General features: G+C 36.8%; 1 protein-coding gene across 1 annotated transcript in view; it reads left to right on the forward strand.

Moving 5' to 3' along the window:
* Nucleotides 1-19232, forward strand: part of PTPRN2 (protein tyrosine phosphatase receptor type N2) — a gene marked incomplete at its 3' end in the record, with an annotated part of 756267 nt that overhangs the window by 636290 nt on the left and 100745 nt on the right. Inside the window, exon 14 of the mRNA XM_083376709.1 lies at nucleotides 11943-12137. Within this exon, the coding sequence (XP_083232835.1) occupies nucleotides 11943-12137 (195 nt within the window). The remainder of the gene's footprint in view (nucleotides 1-11942; nucleotides 12138-19232) is intronic.

Here is a 19232-nt window from a genome sequence, read left to right on the forward strand (position 1 = left end):
GAGATTACTCCCTTGCTTGTTAAAACGAACATGGCTTGTTAAGTGCACATGAGGTATCTTAGGGTGGGGAAGGCCATGGGGGGGCTAGTGATGGAATAGCCCCCCAAGGCCTCCCCAACCCACTAAGAAACCTCATGCTTCCCCCTCCCTTCCTGCCACACCGGAATCCCTTACCTTGCAAAATCTGTCTCCTCTCTGCCACTGTTTCTTTCCTTTAAGGAAGTGGAGAAAAGCTTGCAAATGCTTTTCATGCTGACAAAGGAAGCTCCTGGGTGCTGTAATATCACGTGAGTTCAAACACCCATTCTTTGCAAAAGAGATCATGGCCCCTGGAAGCTTCCATTTTCTGGGGAAGGGGAAGAGAAGTGTTTGCTTCATTTGCAGAACTGTGGGACAAAGTGTGGAATTGGAGTTAGCCGGGTGCAGGAACCAATACCATGAGTGGCCCAGCTGAGCAGCTTGCTTGCATGTGCCAGACTTAGTTTGAGGGCAGGAACGAAAATGAGTGGGGAGGTATTGTGGGGCCAGGTCCCTTGACCCGCATCCAAGCCCGCAGCGGCAGCAACCACCTGAGAAGCCATGATCCCCCTCCCCAGCCAGCCAGCCAGCCAGCCAGCCACCCCAACCAACCTACTCCTCACCTGGCTGGCTGGCATCACAACCTTCGGTTTCTCAGTTCCGTCTGAGTGCAGGAAAGTGAAGGTGCAGCAGCAAGACTGCTCTCAAACAATAAGATCCAGGTGCCTTGCTTGCTTGTGTGCTCTGGCGTATTGAGAGCAATCCTGCAGCTGAACCTTTGCTTCCCTCCAATCAGATGGAGCCGAGAAACCCAAGCAGCTGCTGCTAATAAACTTCTTATCCAAAGGGAGACTGTGGGGAAACTGGATTCTCCCTCTGGGCAAACGGGGCGGTTCAGAACGAAGCAAATCTGTTCATTTTCAAACATCAGATAGCCACACATAAACTTATCCGAACCTTAGGGGAACTGGATTCTTCCTGTGAGCAAATGGGGCTGTACAGAATGAAGCAAATTCGCTGCATTTTCAAGCATTGCATTCGCACACAGATGGAGCTCCCCATCTCCCCAAGATCTCTGTTGAGATAAAAGGTGTTTGGGCACCCTATGGGAGCTTTGAAAATGCAGGGAATCGCTGTGTTTTCAAGCATTGCATTCACACAGAGACGGTTCTCCCATCTCCCCAAGCTGCATTTCCAAGGCTCCCATAGGTGCTCAAACACCTTTTATAGTGAATAGTCGTAATTTCGGGACTTGCTTGTAATCACTAGGGTACGCTGATCACGTAACTTTGAATGAGCGTTAAGTGAATGCTCGTAACATGGGAATTACCTGTATATCCAAAAAAACCACCACATTTTCACACTGATTACTTGAGGGTAAACACAGTCTGAAGCAACATCTCCTAAATATGAATTGAAATTAAAAGCAAAAGGATATATAAAGAGGTATTTATGAGCTTGAATGAGACCTTTGACTAAAAATCATTTTATGGCTATTTCAAGTAATTTTTATGTTCCTAATTACAGAGAGAACTGTTGCATTAAAGCAGACATGTTAAACTCGCGATGTCACGTGATGTCGTGCAACTTATTGGAACACTTTTGCCATTGCCGGCAATGGGGTGGGCGCGGCTTCCGGATGACGCGTCCAGCCTGCGGGCCGGCAGTTTGACACCCCTGCATTAAAGAAATCTTTGCCATTCAGTTACAATGTGGGAAGTTGGTTTCAAGCTTCTGTCTACTCCGTTGACTTTATACATTTATCAGAAATGAGGAAAGTTATAACTTAGAGCAGCAATCTAATTTTATGATCAAAAATTATTTTACTCCAGTTATTATAAGAACATTCTATGTTTTTTGTTCATAATTACTTTTCACCCTGCTTATTCTGTAGATGGCATTGTTAAAATACAGATTTTCGATAATTCTATGCAGTTGGCTCCTTTTGTACATATAAGGCAGCGTTCCCCAACTTTTTCAGCTCTGCGGACCAGCAGTCGCAGAGGCTGTGAGAGGGGATAATTTTATGCTTTGCTCGCCACTCGTGCAAATGGAGCTTCACACACTTGCACAAATGGACTGGAGGTTAGGGACCTCTGACGTAAGGGAATGTTTTTCATTCAGTATCATTTGCCAGTAAAGTACTAAATGTTTTTGTTACAATTTCTAGTCCAAGTCCAACATACACCATTGACAGCAAATTTCATGCTGAGAGACAGTTTCAATATAGCGTTGGTTCTGTTTGGTCTATTAACAGTTTTAGTTCTTGCCTAAAGAATTGACACCCTTTTTTAGAACTTTTATTTCCCAAATAAACATGTTGTCATGTTGAATAACAGATGTAATGCATTGATGTTTTTTTTTAAAAAAAGGTATTTTAAGTGACACTCTTGTGCTTTTCATTCCACATTACATTATTTGAAGCATTATAGAAGCCTGCAAACCTTTTGAATAAAGACACTAGGAAAAAATATGTTGTTTGACTGATAAAACTACTGTGATCAATGTTCTGTCAATGCCAAACCTCTTGAATTGTAACAGAAGCTTCTGAACTTATGTACCATTTATTTAGAATATTCCAAACATAACTATAACAGACAAAATGCATGAAGAAATAAGAAAGTCAAAAGAAAAAAAACTCAGGAATATATTATTATTATTGCATTCCAACTTTATTATTTTTACAAATAGTCCTTGACTTAATACTACAATTGAACCCAACATGTCAGTTGCAAAGCAAGACAGTTGTTAAGTGAGCTTTGACCCATTTTACGATCTTTCTTGTTACAGTTATTAAGTGAATCATTGCAGTTATTGACAACATGATTGTTAAGTGAATCTGTCTTCTTCATTGACTTTGCTTGTCAGAAAGTTACAAAAAGTGATCATATGTCCCTGGGACACTGCAGCCATCATAAATACATGCAAGGTACCCTGCAACCAAATTATGATCATGTGATCATGGGGAAGCTGTAACGGTCATAAGTGTGAAAAAGAGTCATATCACTTTTTTCAGTACGTTATAGCTTTGAATGGTCACTAAACGAATGCTTGTAAGTCAAAGACTACCTGTAACTCAAAATGACTAACATAAACAATGCACCTTCCTCCTCCTATTTACAAATAGCAAGAAATTATAAATGATGGCTTGTAATATCATCACTCACTGATTAGGCGTTGTTGTTTTTTTTTGTAGTACTGTTTCCCTGAAAATAAGACCCGGTCTTATTTAATTTTTTTGCCTCCAAAAGAGGCAACAGATCTTATTTTGGGGGATGGGGGGTAGATGACTTTTCCACTCACCTCTGGCACTGACAGCCCCACCCAGACGGGCCACTTCTTCTGCAGCCGAAGGAGCAGCTTCATTCTGCAGCTGAGACTGGATTTCCATTCTGCATTTCACAGACAGAGGCCTTACCGGAAGGCCTCTTCAGCCAAGGACTGAGCTATGAATTGAATCCATAGCTTGGTTCTTGGTCGCAGTGGCCTTCCAGAAAGGCCTCTGACTGCGAAATGCAGGCCTGGGGATGCTGCAAAAGAAATGGGCCAGTGAGGAGAGGCCTGGCTGCAAAGTAAATGGGTGGGTGGGGGTGGGTGGGGCAGCTCCACACTCCCACCCCCACACTAGCTTGATTTTAGGTGTGTTTCTCGCCCCCAAATTACGGCTTTTGGGGTGGTAGGGCTTATATTAGGCCCACCCCAAAAAACCAAGCTAGGGCTTATTTTCAGGGTAGATCTTACTTTGGAGGAAACACGGTATATTGGTAGTAATGTGTTGTAGCTTAGTTTAGTGGTTAAAGGCACCAAGCTAGAAAGTGGGTGACTGAGTTCTAGTCCCACCTTAGGCATGAAGGCTGGCTGGATGACTTTACACTATCACTCTGTCTCAGTTCATGATGTCAGTCTCAAGAAAGAGGTCAATAATTCAATTTCTTTGTAAACAGTGGTTCAACATTTGATTGACCTCCCCCCCCCAAAAAAAAAGTGAATCTAGCATTTGCTCTAGAAAGGCTACAATTAAAAAAAATTAGTTTAGGCTTTACCTGTCACTGCCAATATTTTAAACAAATGTGTAATATGGCATTTATCCAAATGGTTATAAGTAAAACTGCATCCAGTTTTGGTCACCACAATGTAAAAAAGATGTTGAGACACTAGAAAGAGTACAGAAAACAGTAGCAAAAATGATTAGGGGACTGGAGGCTAAAACATAAGGAACGGCTGCTGGAATTGAATATGTCTACTTTAATGAAGAGAAGGACGAGGGGGGACAGGATAGCAGTGTTCCAATATCTCAGGGGCTGCCACAAAGAAGAGGGAGGCAAGCTATTCTCAAAAGCGCCCGAAGGCAGGAGAAGAAGCAACGGATGGAAAATAGTAAAGGAGGGAAGCAACCTAGAACTAAGGAGAAACTTCCTGACAGTTAGAACAATTAATCAGTGGAACAACCTGACTCCAGAAGTGGTGAATGCTCCAACACTGGAAGTTTTTAAGAAGAGACTGGACAGCCATTTGCCTGAAATGGTATAGGCTTTCCTACCTGAGCAGTGGGTTGGACTAGATGACCTCCAAGGTCCCTTCCAACTTATTATTATTATTATTATTATTATTATTATTATTATTATTATTATTATTATTATTACTATTATTATACTCAGTCAACTGAACACTCAAATTGACTGGCACTAATGGTTGACACGGGTTGCTGCCAGCATCCTAGGTATCAACTAGGTATCTCTTTAAAATGTAAGATGTTCCGAGTAGCGGAGTTTTTTGTAGCTTTGGTGGAGTTATTGCAGGAAGCTGTAATTTCTTAATGTATTTTGCAAAAATTTTGGACATAGTTCCCAGTGCCCCGATGACAATAGGTATCACTGTTACGCGTTTCATCCATAATCGCGCAATTTCGGTGGCCAGGTCGTGGTATTTTGTAATTTTTTTCAGTTGTTTTTCTTTGACTCTGGCATCTCCTGGTACAGCGATATCAATCAGCTGTATTCCTCAGTTCTCTACAACTGCAATATCTGGCGTGTTGTGTTCCCAATGACAATCTGTCTGTATTCGGAAGTCCCACAAGAACTTCACTCTCTCATTCTCAACAACTTTTTCCACTCTATGTTCTCACAACTTTTCAGACACAGACAAGTCGTATTTTTACACAATGCCCAGTGGATTAGTTTAGCAACTCCGTCATGTCTACCTTTGTAATCAGTTTGCGCGATTTTGCTGCACTCTCATATGAAATGTGAAACAGTTTCAACTTTGTCGTTGCAAAGTCAGCAATTTGGATTTTTGTAGATTTTTGTAGATTTTTGTATCTTTGCTTTCATGGCATTAGTTTGTAGTGCTTGTTCTTGAGCAGCCAGTATTAAGCCTTCTGTTTGTTTCTTGATGGTTCCCTTCTTGAGCCATGCCCATGTCAAGATGTTATCACATTTTCCTTCAATGTTTTTCAAATGCTGTCCATGCAAAGCTTTGGGTTTTCATTTATTTAATCTGTCATTAAATAATAATAATAATAATAATATAATAATAATAATAATAATAATAATAATAATAATAATAATAATAATAATAATAATTTACAATTTTATTATTTAATTTTTATATAAAGTGTAAACATGTCAATAAAGAAAAATAGAGTTTTACACTGAGGTGCAGCAATTCTTTGTTCTTGCTGTTTTTGGAATGTATTTTTGGTTAATATTAAGGAAAGTGAGAAATTTAAAAATATGTTTACAACAGTCTTCACTATCTTGCCTTTTCTCCCCCAGCATTCTGTCTGTGTACCACCTTTTTATTTAGTTACTGAATTGATTATAAGTGGCTGCTCATCAGAAGGTTGATTTTACATAGCTGACATTTCATAAAATTATACACATAAAAACACTAAAGGAACAAAACATTTTGTTTTACTGTATCAAGAAACTTTTTAAATAATAAGGCCAAATATATTTCAATAATTTAGGGACATATGAGATATGATGGGACTAGAACAAAATTGCATAAGATAATCAAACAACATTACAAAACTTGAAAAATTCTGAATTAAATGCAATGCTTGAATTTTTTAATCTTATGTCAGAAGGCAGGAAAATTACAGGCAAAGTATTTAAAATGCTGCCCCCTGCTGAAGATACTTAATAAATGAGTTCAGCTCATGGTAGTTTGCTATAATTATTCTGTAAATAAAAAAGTATTTTGTTGATTGAAAAAAGATTGTGGTGTATGACTATATCCAGTGGGATTCAAATATGTGAACAACCGGTTCTCGTTGTGGATGCTGCTTCCAGAAGTTCATTCTGGGCCTGGGCAACAAAAAATTAGCTACCAGTTCTGCCGAAGTGGTGCGAATTGGCTGAATCCCACCACTGACTATATCACTTGTGTATCATAAGCAAATAGGTAATGGAATTAAGTAAACATATTCAGAAAGTAGAAAGGGAAGTTTTAGAGTAAGAAGAGTAAACATATTCAGAAAGTAGAAAGGGAAGTTTTAGAGTAAGAAGATTCATCATTGGACCTTTCTAAAACAATATAAATATATGTTAGGATGGATTTCTCAGACATAAGATACTACATTCTCTGTTGACTTCAGTTTTTTAGTTAACATTAGCTTTTTTATTGTTTTATCTCGGGTTTCTATGTATGTATATAATAGGGAATCTGGGATCTATTCATCCAAGACATCTCGTTCTGTATGATTTCTCAAAATGCTGCAGTTTGCTTTTGTCCCCCATCCCATATTTTAAGTTTCATCTATAAAAGGAATTATGATATTTGGTTTTTTTAATTAAAGAGTTAAAAGATAGTGTTATGTGCAAGCTTACAGATGTAGATCTACTGGTATCAAGAAGGCTGTTGATAAAACTATATACTGAAACTAGATTTATCCTTAGAGTAGACCTCTGAAATAAGTGGAACATTAGTTAATAATGATTAAAGGTCATTGATTTAGTTGGTCTACTCAGTCTAATTTCAGCCCATTATGTTCAGCCCATTTCTCTCTTCAATCTGATGATTCTCTGAACTAAAAAAAAAGTAAAAGTCATAGTTCTCACAATAGTTTTTTATGCACATGCTCATTCATTCAAATGCATTTTTCTCTAATATCTTGTAAATCCACATTGCTCTTATTCTTTCCTTATGTATGTGTACATGCTGGGATGTATATTGGCCACTGATAAATTATTTTTATATCAGTATATGATAAAATGATAAAAAAATCATGTTTGTCTATGGTGGCTCAATGGTTAGAGTGCAGTATTGCAGGCAAACTCTGTCCATCCCCTGGTGTTCGGTCCTTATGCGGCTCAAGGTTGACCCAGCCTTCCACGTTTGGTAAAATGAGGACACAGATTGTTGGGTGCAATATGCTAACATTGTAAACTGCTCAGAGAGTGTTGTAAAGCATTAAGGAGCAGTATATAAGTCTAAGTGCTATTGCTATTTGCATAGGCTGTACCTTTGATTGAGAATTTGATAGAGTTTATTTTTTTAAAAAAAGTCTGACATTGTGTGGGTCATATTAATGTATTTTAAATGTTACTATTGTAATATGAATGACAATTGTGGTTAAAATTTTCACTAATTCATGAAACTCATTAATTACTTTATAGTATATTTGTAAACCTAACCTATTTCTTAAGATTATCTTGATATAAAAATGCTTTGTGATTGGAGAAAGGAGAGGATGAAAAAACTATCAACTTATTAGAATAGAAAAGTGGAAGAATGACATGATGGCTAAAAACTTGTGACTTTCAGGCAGAATTGAAAGAAATGGAATATGCTACAAATAGAAAAATTAACTGAGATTATGTCATGGCTAGAAAAGCCTTTGTACAACTTTGGATTGTGCACCAGTTGCACATTTCCTATATCAGGAATCCCTGCACTCAGTTACTCAAGCACTGGTCATTTTATGCCTGGACTACTTCAATGTACTCTACATGGCGCTACCCTTGAAAAGTATCCAGAAGCTTTAGCTGATGCAAAAAGCATTTGCATGGGCCCTTCTTGGATTTCCTAAGGTGGCCCATGTCCTCTGAGTTGCACTAGCTGCCAGTTTGCTTCCAATTCCATTCAAGCTGTTGGTTATCATCTTTAAAGCCTTTCATGGCTTGGGTCTAGACTGTCTGAGGAACCAGTTCACTCTGATGGGATTAGCTTATCCCACCCACACTGGTAAAACGGGCATACTGTAGACCCTGTCGGCCAAGGAATTTAATTGGTCAAGTCCAGAAGAAGAGCTCCGCCATCTAGGTTGCCACAAGAAGGGGAGGGGAGAGATGGTACTTCTGGTAGTCTAAACATGAGCAACTCTTGTGGGAACCAAGGTCATTTCCATGCTGGAGAAGGGAGAAGGTGTTATCGTTGCAATAGATGAGACCAATTAAAGCAGAAATCCGAGGCTAAGAACGTGTTTATTGATTACAAAGTATTGTCACCAGTCAAAAATTGAAGCCAAGACTAAAGTTCCCTTCAAAAAATAACAGTATTACAAAGTTAAACTTCCCATCCCATAGCCTATGCAATCAACTACGTTTCCCAATAAAATAGTTTGGCGGGCTTTCTAACATTATGTTCAAACCCCCCCATCCAAGGGAACAGAAATGACCTTGGTTCCCACGGGACAGAGAATTTAGGCTAGCATAAACTTCCCATTCCTCCCCCCAATCTTGTGGCAACCAAAAACAAGCAAGATGCCTTCAGCCAGGTTTATTGCAGAGTTAACAGGAGGATTGTTGAATCAGAAAGTCCGCCAAGGAGCTCTATTGGGTAGCATGAATAAAGGGGTGGGAATTGTTACATTGTATTACTTTGATTCTTAGAGGGAATGTTTAGATCTGGTTTCACTTTTGAACATGCCAATATTATCTATCCAATAAACATGTTCTTTGAGGACAAACAGGTTCTTTCCTGCCTCAGAGTTCTGACTTATTTGATCTTGTTGATCAGAATCTTGACATTAAATCAGATCTCCTAGAGTCTTTTTCTATGAGGTCCTGAGCCCTGGTCGCCTACCCACTGCCTTTGGGAGGATGGCAAAGACTTAGGGAAGAATCAAATGGAGTTGAAAGAGAAAGTCTTGACATTTTTACAGTGTATTTTAATTATATGTCTGTACCACTTAGAGTCACTTTCATTGAGATGAGCATCATACAATTTAATAAATAAATATATTTTAGAGGTAGCAAAATATCTCTCAGTATAAGGCTATTCATGTTATAAAATATGTTCAAAAGAGTTTTTTTCAAATTACTTGTTTCTCTGTTGTAACAGTTTGGTTTTTAATTGTTTAAATGTTTCAGGCTTTTGCCCTAAATATTTTTTGTACTTCTATAAAATGTAAGATTTCCCAAGATAGATTGATTGAAGAAATACAATTTGACTCCCAGCTACACTAAAATTCACAAGTAAAAAACAAAAAATAATAATAAATACAAGGAATGAAAGATGGCAAACTTTTAGCAACAGCAAGAAGTAAATCTATAGTGCCCAGTAACTATTATAGTACCCTTGTAAAAGGCCTGGGCAAAGAGCCAGGTCTTCAAGACCCTACAAAATGCCAGCAATCTGGGGACCACCTGGATCTCAGAAGAAACATTCCATCGGAGGCAGATGTTTGTTTTTAGGTGATGCTCTTTGTGGTAAATAGGCACTCTTTTGTTTATTGTTTATTTAGCGTACAGCATATTATATAGACTGGCAATATATATTAACATTTCACCTAAATTAATAAACCCCAATAAAATATAAATGTTAAAAGTTCTATGTTCAAATACCAATGTCTAGGGCATCTAACCATTGAAGCACAGCATTATTTCTATTAAAAAAATCAGATCCTGGACTGGTATATGCCCTCAGTTTACTGCTGGTCCATGATGTGATCTGCAGTCAGTCCCAGTGAGGGGAGGATACTATGTGCCCCATTTATACATAGAGTCCCAGCAAACGCCACGTGATGTGTGAATCCTATTCAGGATTTTCCACTGCTGACATGGCAGTTCAAAGCCTGGCACTGTTTTTGTAGAGCCATTTATATGTCTACCTTTGTCTTGGCATTCAGCAACCCATTTTGCTTTTCCATTGGGAATCAATATTAAAGTTGTGTAGATGTTGTGCAAGTGCCACTTGGGGGAGGGGGTGCGGCTTCCTGGATTTGAGTCTTTCGGCTGATAAATGAGGAAGGTCAGTATGCACTGATAGGAGTGAGTTGTTTATAATTTTTCTGTATTCTCTCACTAGTGCATCTTGCCTATTTTTGTAGTGTCTTTGCTATTGGTATTTATTGCTTTTGTATTCTATCTTTCACTTTAGGAATATAATGCAATGACTGTATGAAGATTTGAACTCAAAATCTGGCACACTAATTTTGTTTAAAAAAAGTACTGACAGTAAATTTAGTACTAAGTTCTTTTTGTGGAGTTAACATATTTTATGCACAAAAATAGAATTGTTTCTAATGAGCTGATTGCTAGCTAGAAATCTACCATTATAACCATTGTTATCAGAATATCATATATATGCAGGGCTTTTTTTCTCATAGAACGCTCAGAACGGAGTTCCGGCACCTTTTTTGGATAGAACCTTGTAGGGTAGGCAAGGCGGGTTGTATGACATGTGTGAGTTCCGGCACCTTTTTCTTTTACAAAAAAAGCACTGTATATATGTACAATCCTACTGGATATACATTACACACTGATACAATATACTGTATTTTATTGAAAGGGAAAGATAATGTTACTCCTGTAAAGAATTGTTATATACTTAACAAAGCCATATAAGTGTTAAAATTCTATCTAGTCAAAATACAAAATAGGTTTCTATTTTGATGGGAAATAGATGGGAAGAAAAATAAGAGAGATGTATAAAGGGTGATTGAAAGTCGTATATATTTGTGGTGAGATATAAAATAAATGACTATTTGAATAAATAAAATATTGGTTCTAAGTATTGCAAAATGGCCTTTCATTTCTCATTTGCACTCATAAAAACCAAGAAATTTGTATTTCGTCACATACTGAAAAGTCAAGGAGGGAAAATTTAAAAACAGAGACAATAATATATTTTTCCACTTTATCTGTGTTTAGATAATTTAGGGTCATCCATTGAAACACTGATCAAATTCTTTACAATATTATTTACCTAGTAGAAATTTCATTCTAAAAATGATAAAGTACTTTTCTTAATTTGTTTCTTGCAACAACTTTCTTATGCTAGATATATCTGTAGTTTATTAGGTCTAAGCACCATTTGTTCAGGTAAATTTTAAAATGTAATATAATAATTCTAATTATTTTCATGAATCACAGTTAATCAGAATCTGTATTTGTGACTCCATATAGATTCAGCTAATTTTAACTTTAGTAAATGCAATCTATCATTACTATAAGTTCTTGGTAAAATCAATTACCTTTCCTAATTCTTGGTATGCACAAACTATGTATACTGTAATATAATTGTTATGATTTAGAGTAGCATTAAATAAATTATTTGACTTTCCCAAATCATAGTGCATCATGTTTAATTGAAAGGGAGCTGATAATGTGTTAAATTTATTTTGAAGAATACAGTGAATATTGTCTCCAAAACAATTTATTTCAGAAATGTTCTGTTTAAATTATTGTTGAATGGTCGTATTTCAGCCTTTGATTTGAATATTTTTTAAATCTTATATTTTTTTAAAAAAAAATGACAATTATTAACCATGGCAATGTGGCTATAATACTGATTGCAGTCCTGCTTACAGATACATGGAAATGTTCATGTTTATCGACTGTTTGGAGCATAGTTGTACATTCCATCTTCAGAACAGAATTTTGCATGCATTTACTTTAGAGTGAAAATTTCAGTTTATGTTTTCACAGTTGATTCCTTCATTGCTAAATTTTAATCCTGTGTTACTTTCTGTTTCTCAGGAATTATGCCGTCAGCGTATGGCGGTGAAAACATCAGATTGTTCAGAACCTCTACATGATTCTCGTATTAATAGCATATCTTCACAGTTTAGTGATGGACCTATTCCAAGTCCTTCAACTCGAAGCAGCATTTCATCCTGGTGCGAAGAACCAGTCCAGTTTAATATGGACATTTCCACTGGTCACATAATATTGGTAAGGCATTGAAGCAGCATTAACCTTTTATTTGAATTTATTTGAATTATAGAAAGCACAGCACTATATAAAATACAGCCAATCTAGATTTTTAAAGCAACAACAACTTCAGCTAATTAAAAATATTTCTTTGATATATTTATTCTTGTTTCTCTTCTTGTAGAGTTGGTGTTTAATGTCATATTAATATAATTTCTATCATGGATGTTGTGGAATCTATAAATTGTAATAAAATTTGGTTCTTATTAGAGTAGATAAAACTTAATAAATGAATTTTAACTTTAAGGTTTAAACTTCTACAATGTTTACTATTATTGCTTTCATCATTTTAACTTTAACATTTCTTTATTGGCAAGTTTTTATTTTTATTTTATTAAATTTATTCATAATGAATCCAGGCAGCTGCAGCCTGTGGTATATGGGATCTGCCCTTTCTCATGGAACAATAATATCTAATTCCAGTCATGGATATATGTAGGGATAAGTGACTATTTTAAAAAATTTCTGTACAAATTTTGAAGCAGGTTGGAAACAGAAGTCATTTGAAAAATATCGAATAAAATATTGCGAGATAGTTTCAGATAGTTCTATAGAAAAGTTAATGTTCTTAGGGACTAGACTGAATGAATGAAATATGATTTGTACAAAGTCATATTTTGAAATATGAAAGAGTTCCAAGTTTAAGTCACATTGATAGCCCAAACATGCCTATTTATGTAATTGAATGAATATTATAATATTATGACAGAAGTTCTCTATACTTATGAAAGTATTTTGCCAATGGAAACTCTTATAAAGAATCCAAAGAAATCAGATCCTCTTGCATTACAAGAAGTTTGTTATCTCTTTTTCATAAGCAACTGCTCTATTGGTCCAAACCTACTTTGGTCGATTTTTTAAATTATGAATTTGATTTAAAAGAAGCCAGACAAAGTTTCATCTTTTCTTGTTAAATAACTTCCACAATTTTTGTTTAAGGTGTATGCAGTATTCAAAACAGGCAAGGACACTTCAGATGTGGTATGGATACCCTTTCTGTATTTGTTAGCTGTTCCTTACAAAAGCTATGCCTTTTCCTGGGCTGCTTAACCTGCTTGCTGAGGTAGTAGAAAAGTTTCCTGAATTTAATAATATTTCAGGATTCAATATATCTTCCATCAACAAAGGATTTGGAGGATACCAGTTGTTCATGAGTGCTATATCAACCATGGACAAGGACACTGCTTTTGTCTTTTGTCTCAAGGAAGGTGCAACTAATTTAAAATTGGGAGACACTGAACTTGCTCCATGTTATGGATAGATCACTCTCTGATTGCTATGAAATTCTGCAGTGTGAGTCCTTCTCTTCAGTAAGGAAAGGACATATATCAGTCCATTTCAAATGCTCCATAGATACAGTTGGTTTCCAGAGGTCTCTTTGGGAATTTTCTGAGAATCTGAGGATAGTTCAATTTAGACTCTTGTTTAGTGGAATGAAAGACTAGGCATGGATTGGGTTGGTCTGACGTGGACTTTTTACAAGTTCAGTTTCAACCTACACAGTGGTGATTTGTGTTTCAGACAAGAAATATTTTGCTGCTGCTATTGTGTCAACTTAAACGATATTTGTCAAAAACACTGCAAAATGGTTCTGAAGAATTTTCACGGCATTTGATAGACAAAACTTTTCAAATCCAACATAAGCTTTACACCGGCTCGGCAGTGAATGGGGCATCTTGTAAAGGGATCTGGAATATTTTAAGTCTTTGAAATGAATAGGGCCCTCTGGGTGAGAATTCTCAGTTGGATCCCTGCCTCTCAGCAGCTTGAGTCTGAGCAGTAATCAATGCTTTTTTTTTAATGAAAGTGTATTTCTTCTATGTCTGAGGAAGGAGATAGTGCAGGGGTGTCAAACTCAATTTCATTGAGGGCCGCATCAGCATTGCGGTTGCCCTCAGGGGGCCAGGTGGGTATGGCCAGGGTGGGCGTGGCCTACTGGGTGGGTGTGGCTAGAATGCGTATGGCCTACTGGGTGGGCGTGGCCAGCTCTACATTGTTTGCATCAAGGGTGCCTATGGGGGCCTGGGCAGGAGTGGGACAGATCTGAGGGTCTCTGGCAGAAGGAGGGTCTCTGGGCCAGGGCCAAGGCAGTGGGGGCCGTTCCCTCACTGTTTCCAGGATGGCTTCGCAGGCCACATGAAACCACTTTGCGGGCTGGATCCGGCCCTTGTGTTTGACATGTCTGAGATAGTGCATCCAATCTAGGAGCCTTTGCTCAAGCCAAGTGACTTGAACAATCTTCCTTTTCATAGAAATGTTGTAGGAAAAGTGGTGGGTACATAGTTGCAATGGATTTCAGAGTAAATGGGTTGTCTGAACCTTTATAAGTCACAATTCAGGACAGAAAGCAGCTTGGAAACGGCACTGCTGTCACTTGCAGATAACCTTCAGAAAGACCAAGTTTAGGGGAAATTATCCTCTGCTCCTCATTGATTGCTAAGCATTTTTTGCTACTGTCAACCTTGTTATCCTTCTGGCCTCCTCCAAAGCACTGAAGTAGGGTGAGAGTTCCTGAACAATCAGTTTCAGCTGGAAGTCAGGGGGAGAGGAAGAGAGAAGAGTTTTATCTAGTACCTCTGCTTTGTGGAGTGACTCAGATATTTCTTTGATCTTCTCCTGTAATTTTTAATATTGTATTGATTTATTTGATTTTTATCTCATCTTTGTTACTTTGTAAGTGACTCAAGGCAGCAAACATATATAATACTTCTTCCTCCTGCTATTTTCCCCCCAACCTTCTGAAGTGGGTTGGTCTGAGAGAGAGTGAATGGGGAGCTTACCTACCCTCACAATCTTTGGTAGAAATTTTGCCAATAAATATATAAATAAATATGCTTATGGTGTTAATAGGTGATCAACACACAACTAATTTGGAAATGGAAATTTTACATATTTTTACACTTTTCTGACGAACTTAACTCTAAGATGGTATCAGTTGAGTGAACCTTGTTTTTTAGATTATCAAACAAATGTATTTTGCATTAAGTTTTTAGGATTCAGAAAAAGTAATTACCATAAATGGTAATATATTTTGTGAATGCTAACTGGAAAGATGTGTGTGTGTCTGTGTGTCTGTGTCTGTGTCTGTGTAGAGAGAGGGAGGGAGGGACAATATGTAATAGCCAGTTTTTTTTTCTGTTATGTATATTGGTCCATTTTAGAAGTCTGGCATATATGCATATTCTGCCACCAATTTAATCCAGATATTAGTCTTTTGCAACCCCACATTATCCTAGATATTATATACCTGCAGAGACTTCTTGCATTCATTCCAGCTGACTGAGGTGGGGATAAAAACCTTTGTTCTTTTCTTCCAGCAAAGAAAAAACAGCATAGGGATGTAACTTGTTTCTTTTTTTGCAGCTCTTTAGTTTTCCTTCAGAAAATTAGAATTTTCCTATGTATTTTAGGAAATTACCTGTTTATCAATAGAAACTTTTATTATCTTAATATTTTTTGACAACCTGAAGGTTAAGTAAATCAGAAACCCTAAACAGATCCAATTGTAGGTAGACTATTTGACATATGATGAGAAAACAGAATTCTGAGAAATGGAGATTGCTTTCTCTTTTCTGTATTTGTCAGATGAAGGCGTATTTTTATACTTTTTTACTACGTTCAAGAGTATGTACTGATTTTTACCTTTTAAAGTGGCTTAGGTAAAAAGATACTTAGTCATAAACATACAGGTAAAAATCCCAAATACATAAGTGTATTATGCTATTCTTATTCAGTTTTCATTCCTAACACAGGAATATATCCCATTATCATGATTTTCAATTTTTTTCTTAAGTCAGGTACCATTTAGTGTTTGCTTGGACCACAGCTTTGGTCTCTTCCCCTTTTCAGTTTGAATTGAATTTAATATATCTGGCTATATTTTTCTTTCATTTTTATAGGAACTTCCTTGTTCCTAGAAATATAATATTAAAATAGATTCTCATTGTGAACTCTTCAGTATTTTTTTTTAATTCCATTTATATCCTGCCCTTCTCCGAAGACTCAGGGCGGCTTACAAGCTTAGCAGTAGCCTTCATTCTATGTATATGCCTGTTTATTAGTGCTTTCATACACCCCCCAAGTGGCATTATTACAAAGTCAGCTTAATTGCCCCCAACAATCTGGGTCCTCATTTTACCTACCTGGGAAGGATGGAAGGCTGAGTCAACCTTGAGCCTGGTGGGACCGAACCTGCACTAATTGCAGGCAGCTGGTGTTACTTAAGGAGGCATTAGCCCACTGCTCCACCAAGGCTCTTTTTTATTTTTATTTACCTTCCCACCCATTTTTATTTTATTTTTATTTACCTTCCCACCCTTTTGTCAGTATTTTCCACTTTTCAAAGTAAGCATTGTTTCTAGTCCTTTTAGACTGTTCTTGTTTTTCCAAATTTCTTAGAGACTTATGTATGGTAAACTTGTTGGGTTTATAATATCTACAAACCTCAAGCTTGCTTAAAATATGATAATACATTTCTTTTATAGAGAGCTGTTGTTTTGATTGTACGTAAATTAATTAGAAATAGAGGAAATTATTGTAACAATATACAACCACAATACTTTAGTAAACTAACAAAAATATGATTGAAAACATAATAGGAAAAATTACGATTTCAATTTTTAAAATACTTCAGCTTACAAATACTTTCTTACATATACAGTTCCACAGATAAACAGTGTGACACTATTGAATCTTTGCTTACAATGGACCAAAAAGTAATATGATGGATGCTAAACACATAGCCTTCAAAAGCCAGCCTTAAATCCAGCCCAGATCTTTAAAGACTTCTGCTAGCATTTCAAATTGATTTTTTAGAATAGATAGAATACTACCTTCACTTGTATTGCCAATACTTTAGTAGCCAGATTTTGTATCAATTGTAAACTCTGGGTCATTCTAAAGGCAGTCCCAGTGCAATTATTTAGATTGCTGAATGATGATGGACTACTGAGACCAAATTCAACTTTTCTAGATAGAATAGCATTGGCAAGCTAAGCGGTAAAATGTCCTAGCTACCATCTTAAAGCAACTTCTGTTAGGTGCATAGTTCATAATTTAGAAAATACATACCCTTAATCAAAAAAGGTTATATATTACTTCACACAGAACTTCATTATTCCCTTAAATTTCAGATTCAGCCTTACCCAAACTGATTCAAAAGTTCCACATCCTTCTTACAGTAAGATGTCAAAGCTGAGTAGTTAAATTGGGTATTTTCAGAATACTAGTAACACACTCATTTTTTTTTATAATCTCACTGATGTTGACACTGAAATATTGAAAAGAACAAGTGATAGATGAGAGTTATGTAAACCTGATTGGTTAAAGAAGACCTTGAATATACAGTAGAGATAATCCCTAACAAAAATTAGTATTTGATTTTCATGTTTCTACTACAGCTTATTTGGTTTGTTAAGCATCATGTATGGTGTAGTCATTACAGTTCACACAGTTAGTAAGTTATGATTCTCCATAAACTTTGTCCAATATATGCTACCTTTTTTGGAGTTGTATTTCGAAACCTTCTCAATCTGGGAAGTTGTAATGGAAAGCACATTAATATAATGCTTGCTCATGGGGATAGCTGCCATTGTGCCCTGGCATGCATGGGCAAACCTAAATTCTTTTGTCTTTTTTCTGTGCAGTTAAAATGTGTGCAAATACAGTGTCTTTTTCACAGAATGTTGAGTTGTTTGGTCTGGAGGTTCATTTGTTTATCCAGTCTGACTGACATACAGTCTATTATAGCTTACTGAGAAAACTGTGGTTTAAAAGAAGATATGGCTTGGTATGGTGTGTTGACTGGACTACTGAATGTATTGTACTAATGAAAACTGTAAAAAGGTAAAGGTTCCCCCGCACATGTGTGCTAGTCGTTTCCAACTCTAGGGGCCGGTGCTCATCTCCGTTTCAAAGCCGAAGAGCCAGCGCTTGTCCGAGGACGGCTCTGCGGTCATGTGGCCAGCATGACTAGACGCCAAAGGCGCACGGAACGCTGTTCCCACCGTAGTGGTCCCTATTTTTCTACTTGTATTTTTACGTGCTTTTGAACTGCTAGGTTGGCAGAAGCTGGGGCGAGTAACAGGCGCTCACTCTGCTACGCGGCACTCGGGATTTGACCCGCCAAACTGCCGATCTTCTGATCGACAAGCTCAGCGTCCTGACCCACTGAGCCACCGCGTCCCTTTTAATGAAAACTGTAGGAAATCCTATTGGTATATTAGGAAGACTCTAAAAAGCAGAGTGTAATCCAGAATTCTATGTTGGAAGGGCAGTTATAAAAACGAACAAAATGTTATCAGTTTGCTATGCTATAGAAAGAAGGGACATAGTTTTTCCTTTGAAAAGTTATTTGGTTTGCTATGCATCAGACTGCAAAGTTGTTCTTCGAACCAAAAATAAATGTAGTAATCTATGCATACATACTGTGTACTTCCATTTTCAGTTTAACATTCCATCCATATATGGATTAATGATCAATGAAAACTCAAATTATAATCTCAATGTTTTTGTTTTTGTATAGTGCAAATAAAAGACAATTTCTTTGATAAGATATATTAAGTTATTAATTATATCATCTATGGTTATATTATTATTATATATAAATAATTTGTTCTATATTATTTTATCTATTATGGAGAATATTTGTAGCTCAAGGTTGAAACGAAGGTTCTTTAGTGCTCTTTGAGCTTAGTTGTATTCTTGCAGACATTTCATTACCAAAACTTGATAGCAGCATCAGTGCTAGCACAAGAAAACAACCAAGCTCAGAGAGCACCAAGGACCCTTCATTATTGAATCTCCTGGTCACTGCCATTGAGGACGAAGCATGCTTCTTAAGCACATATGTGGGTAAGAGTTTTCAGACCTTTTAGTGAAAGGTCTGAGTATAACCTGATCTGAATATAGTACAGCTGAAATATCTATTTATCTGCAAATAAAAAACGATGTTAATCTAACTCCAATCCTTGCCTAAACTTTCCATCTTAGATAGATACTGCCTGTTTCAAAATTAAAGCACCAAGTCTTTTGCTATATGATGCACAGTGCAATGCA

Source organism: Vipera ursinii, assembly GCF_947247035.1.
Source record: "Vipera ursinii genome assembly, chromosome: Z".
NCBI lineage: Eukaryota > Metazoa > Chordata > Lepidosauria > Squamata > Viperidae > Vipera > Vipera ursinii.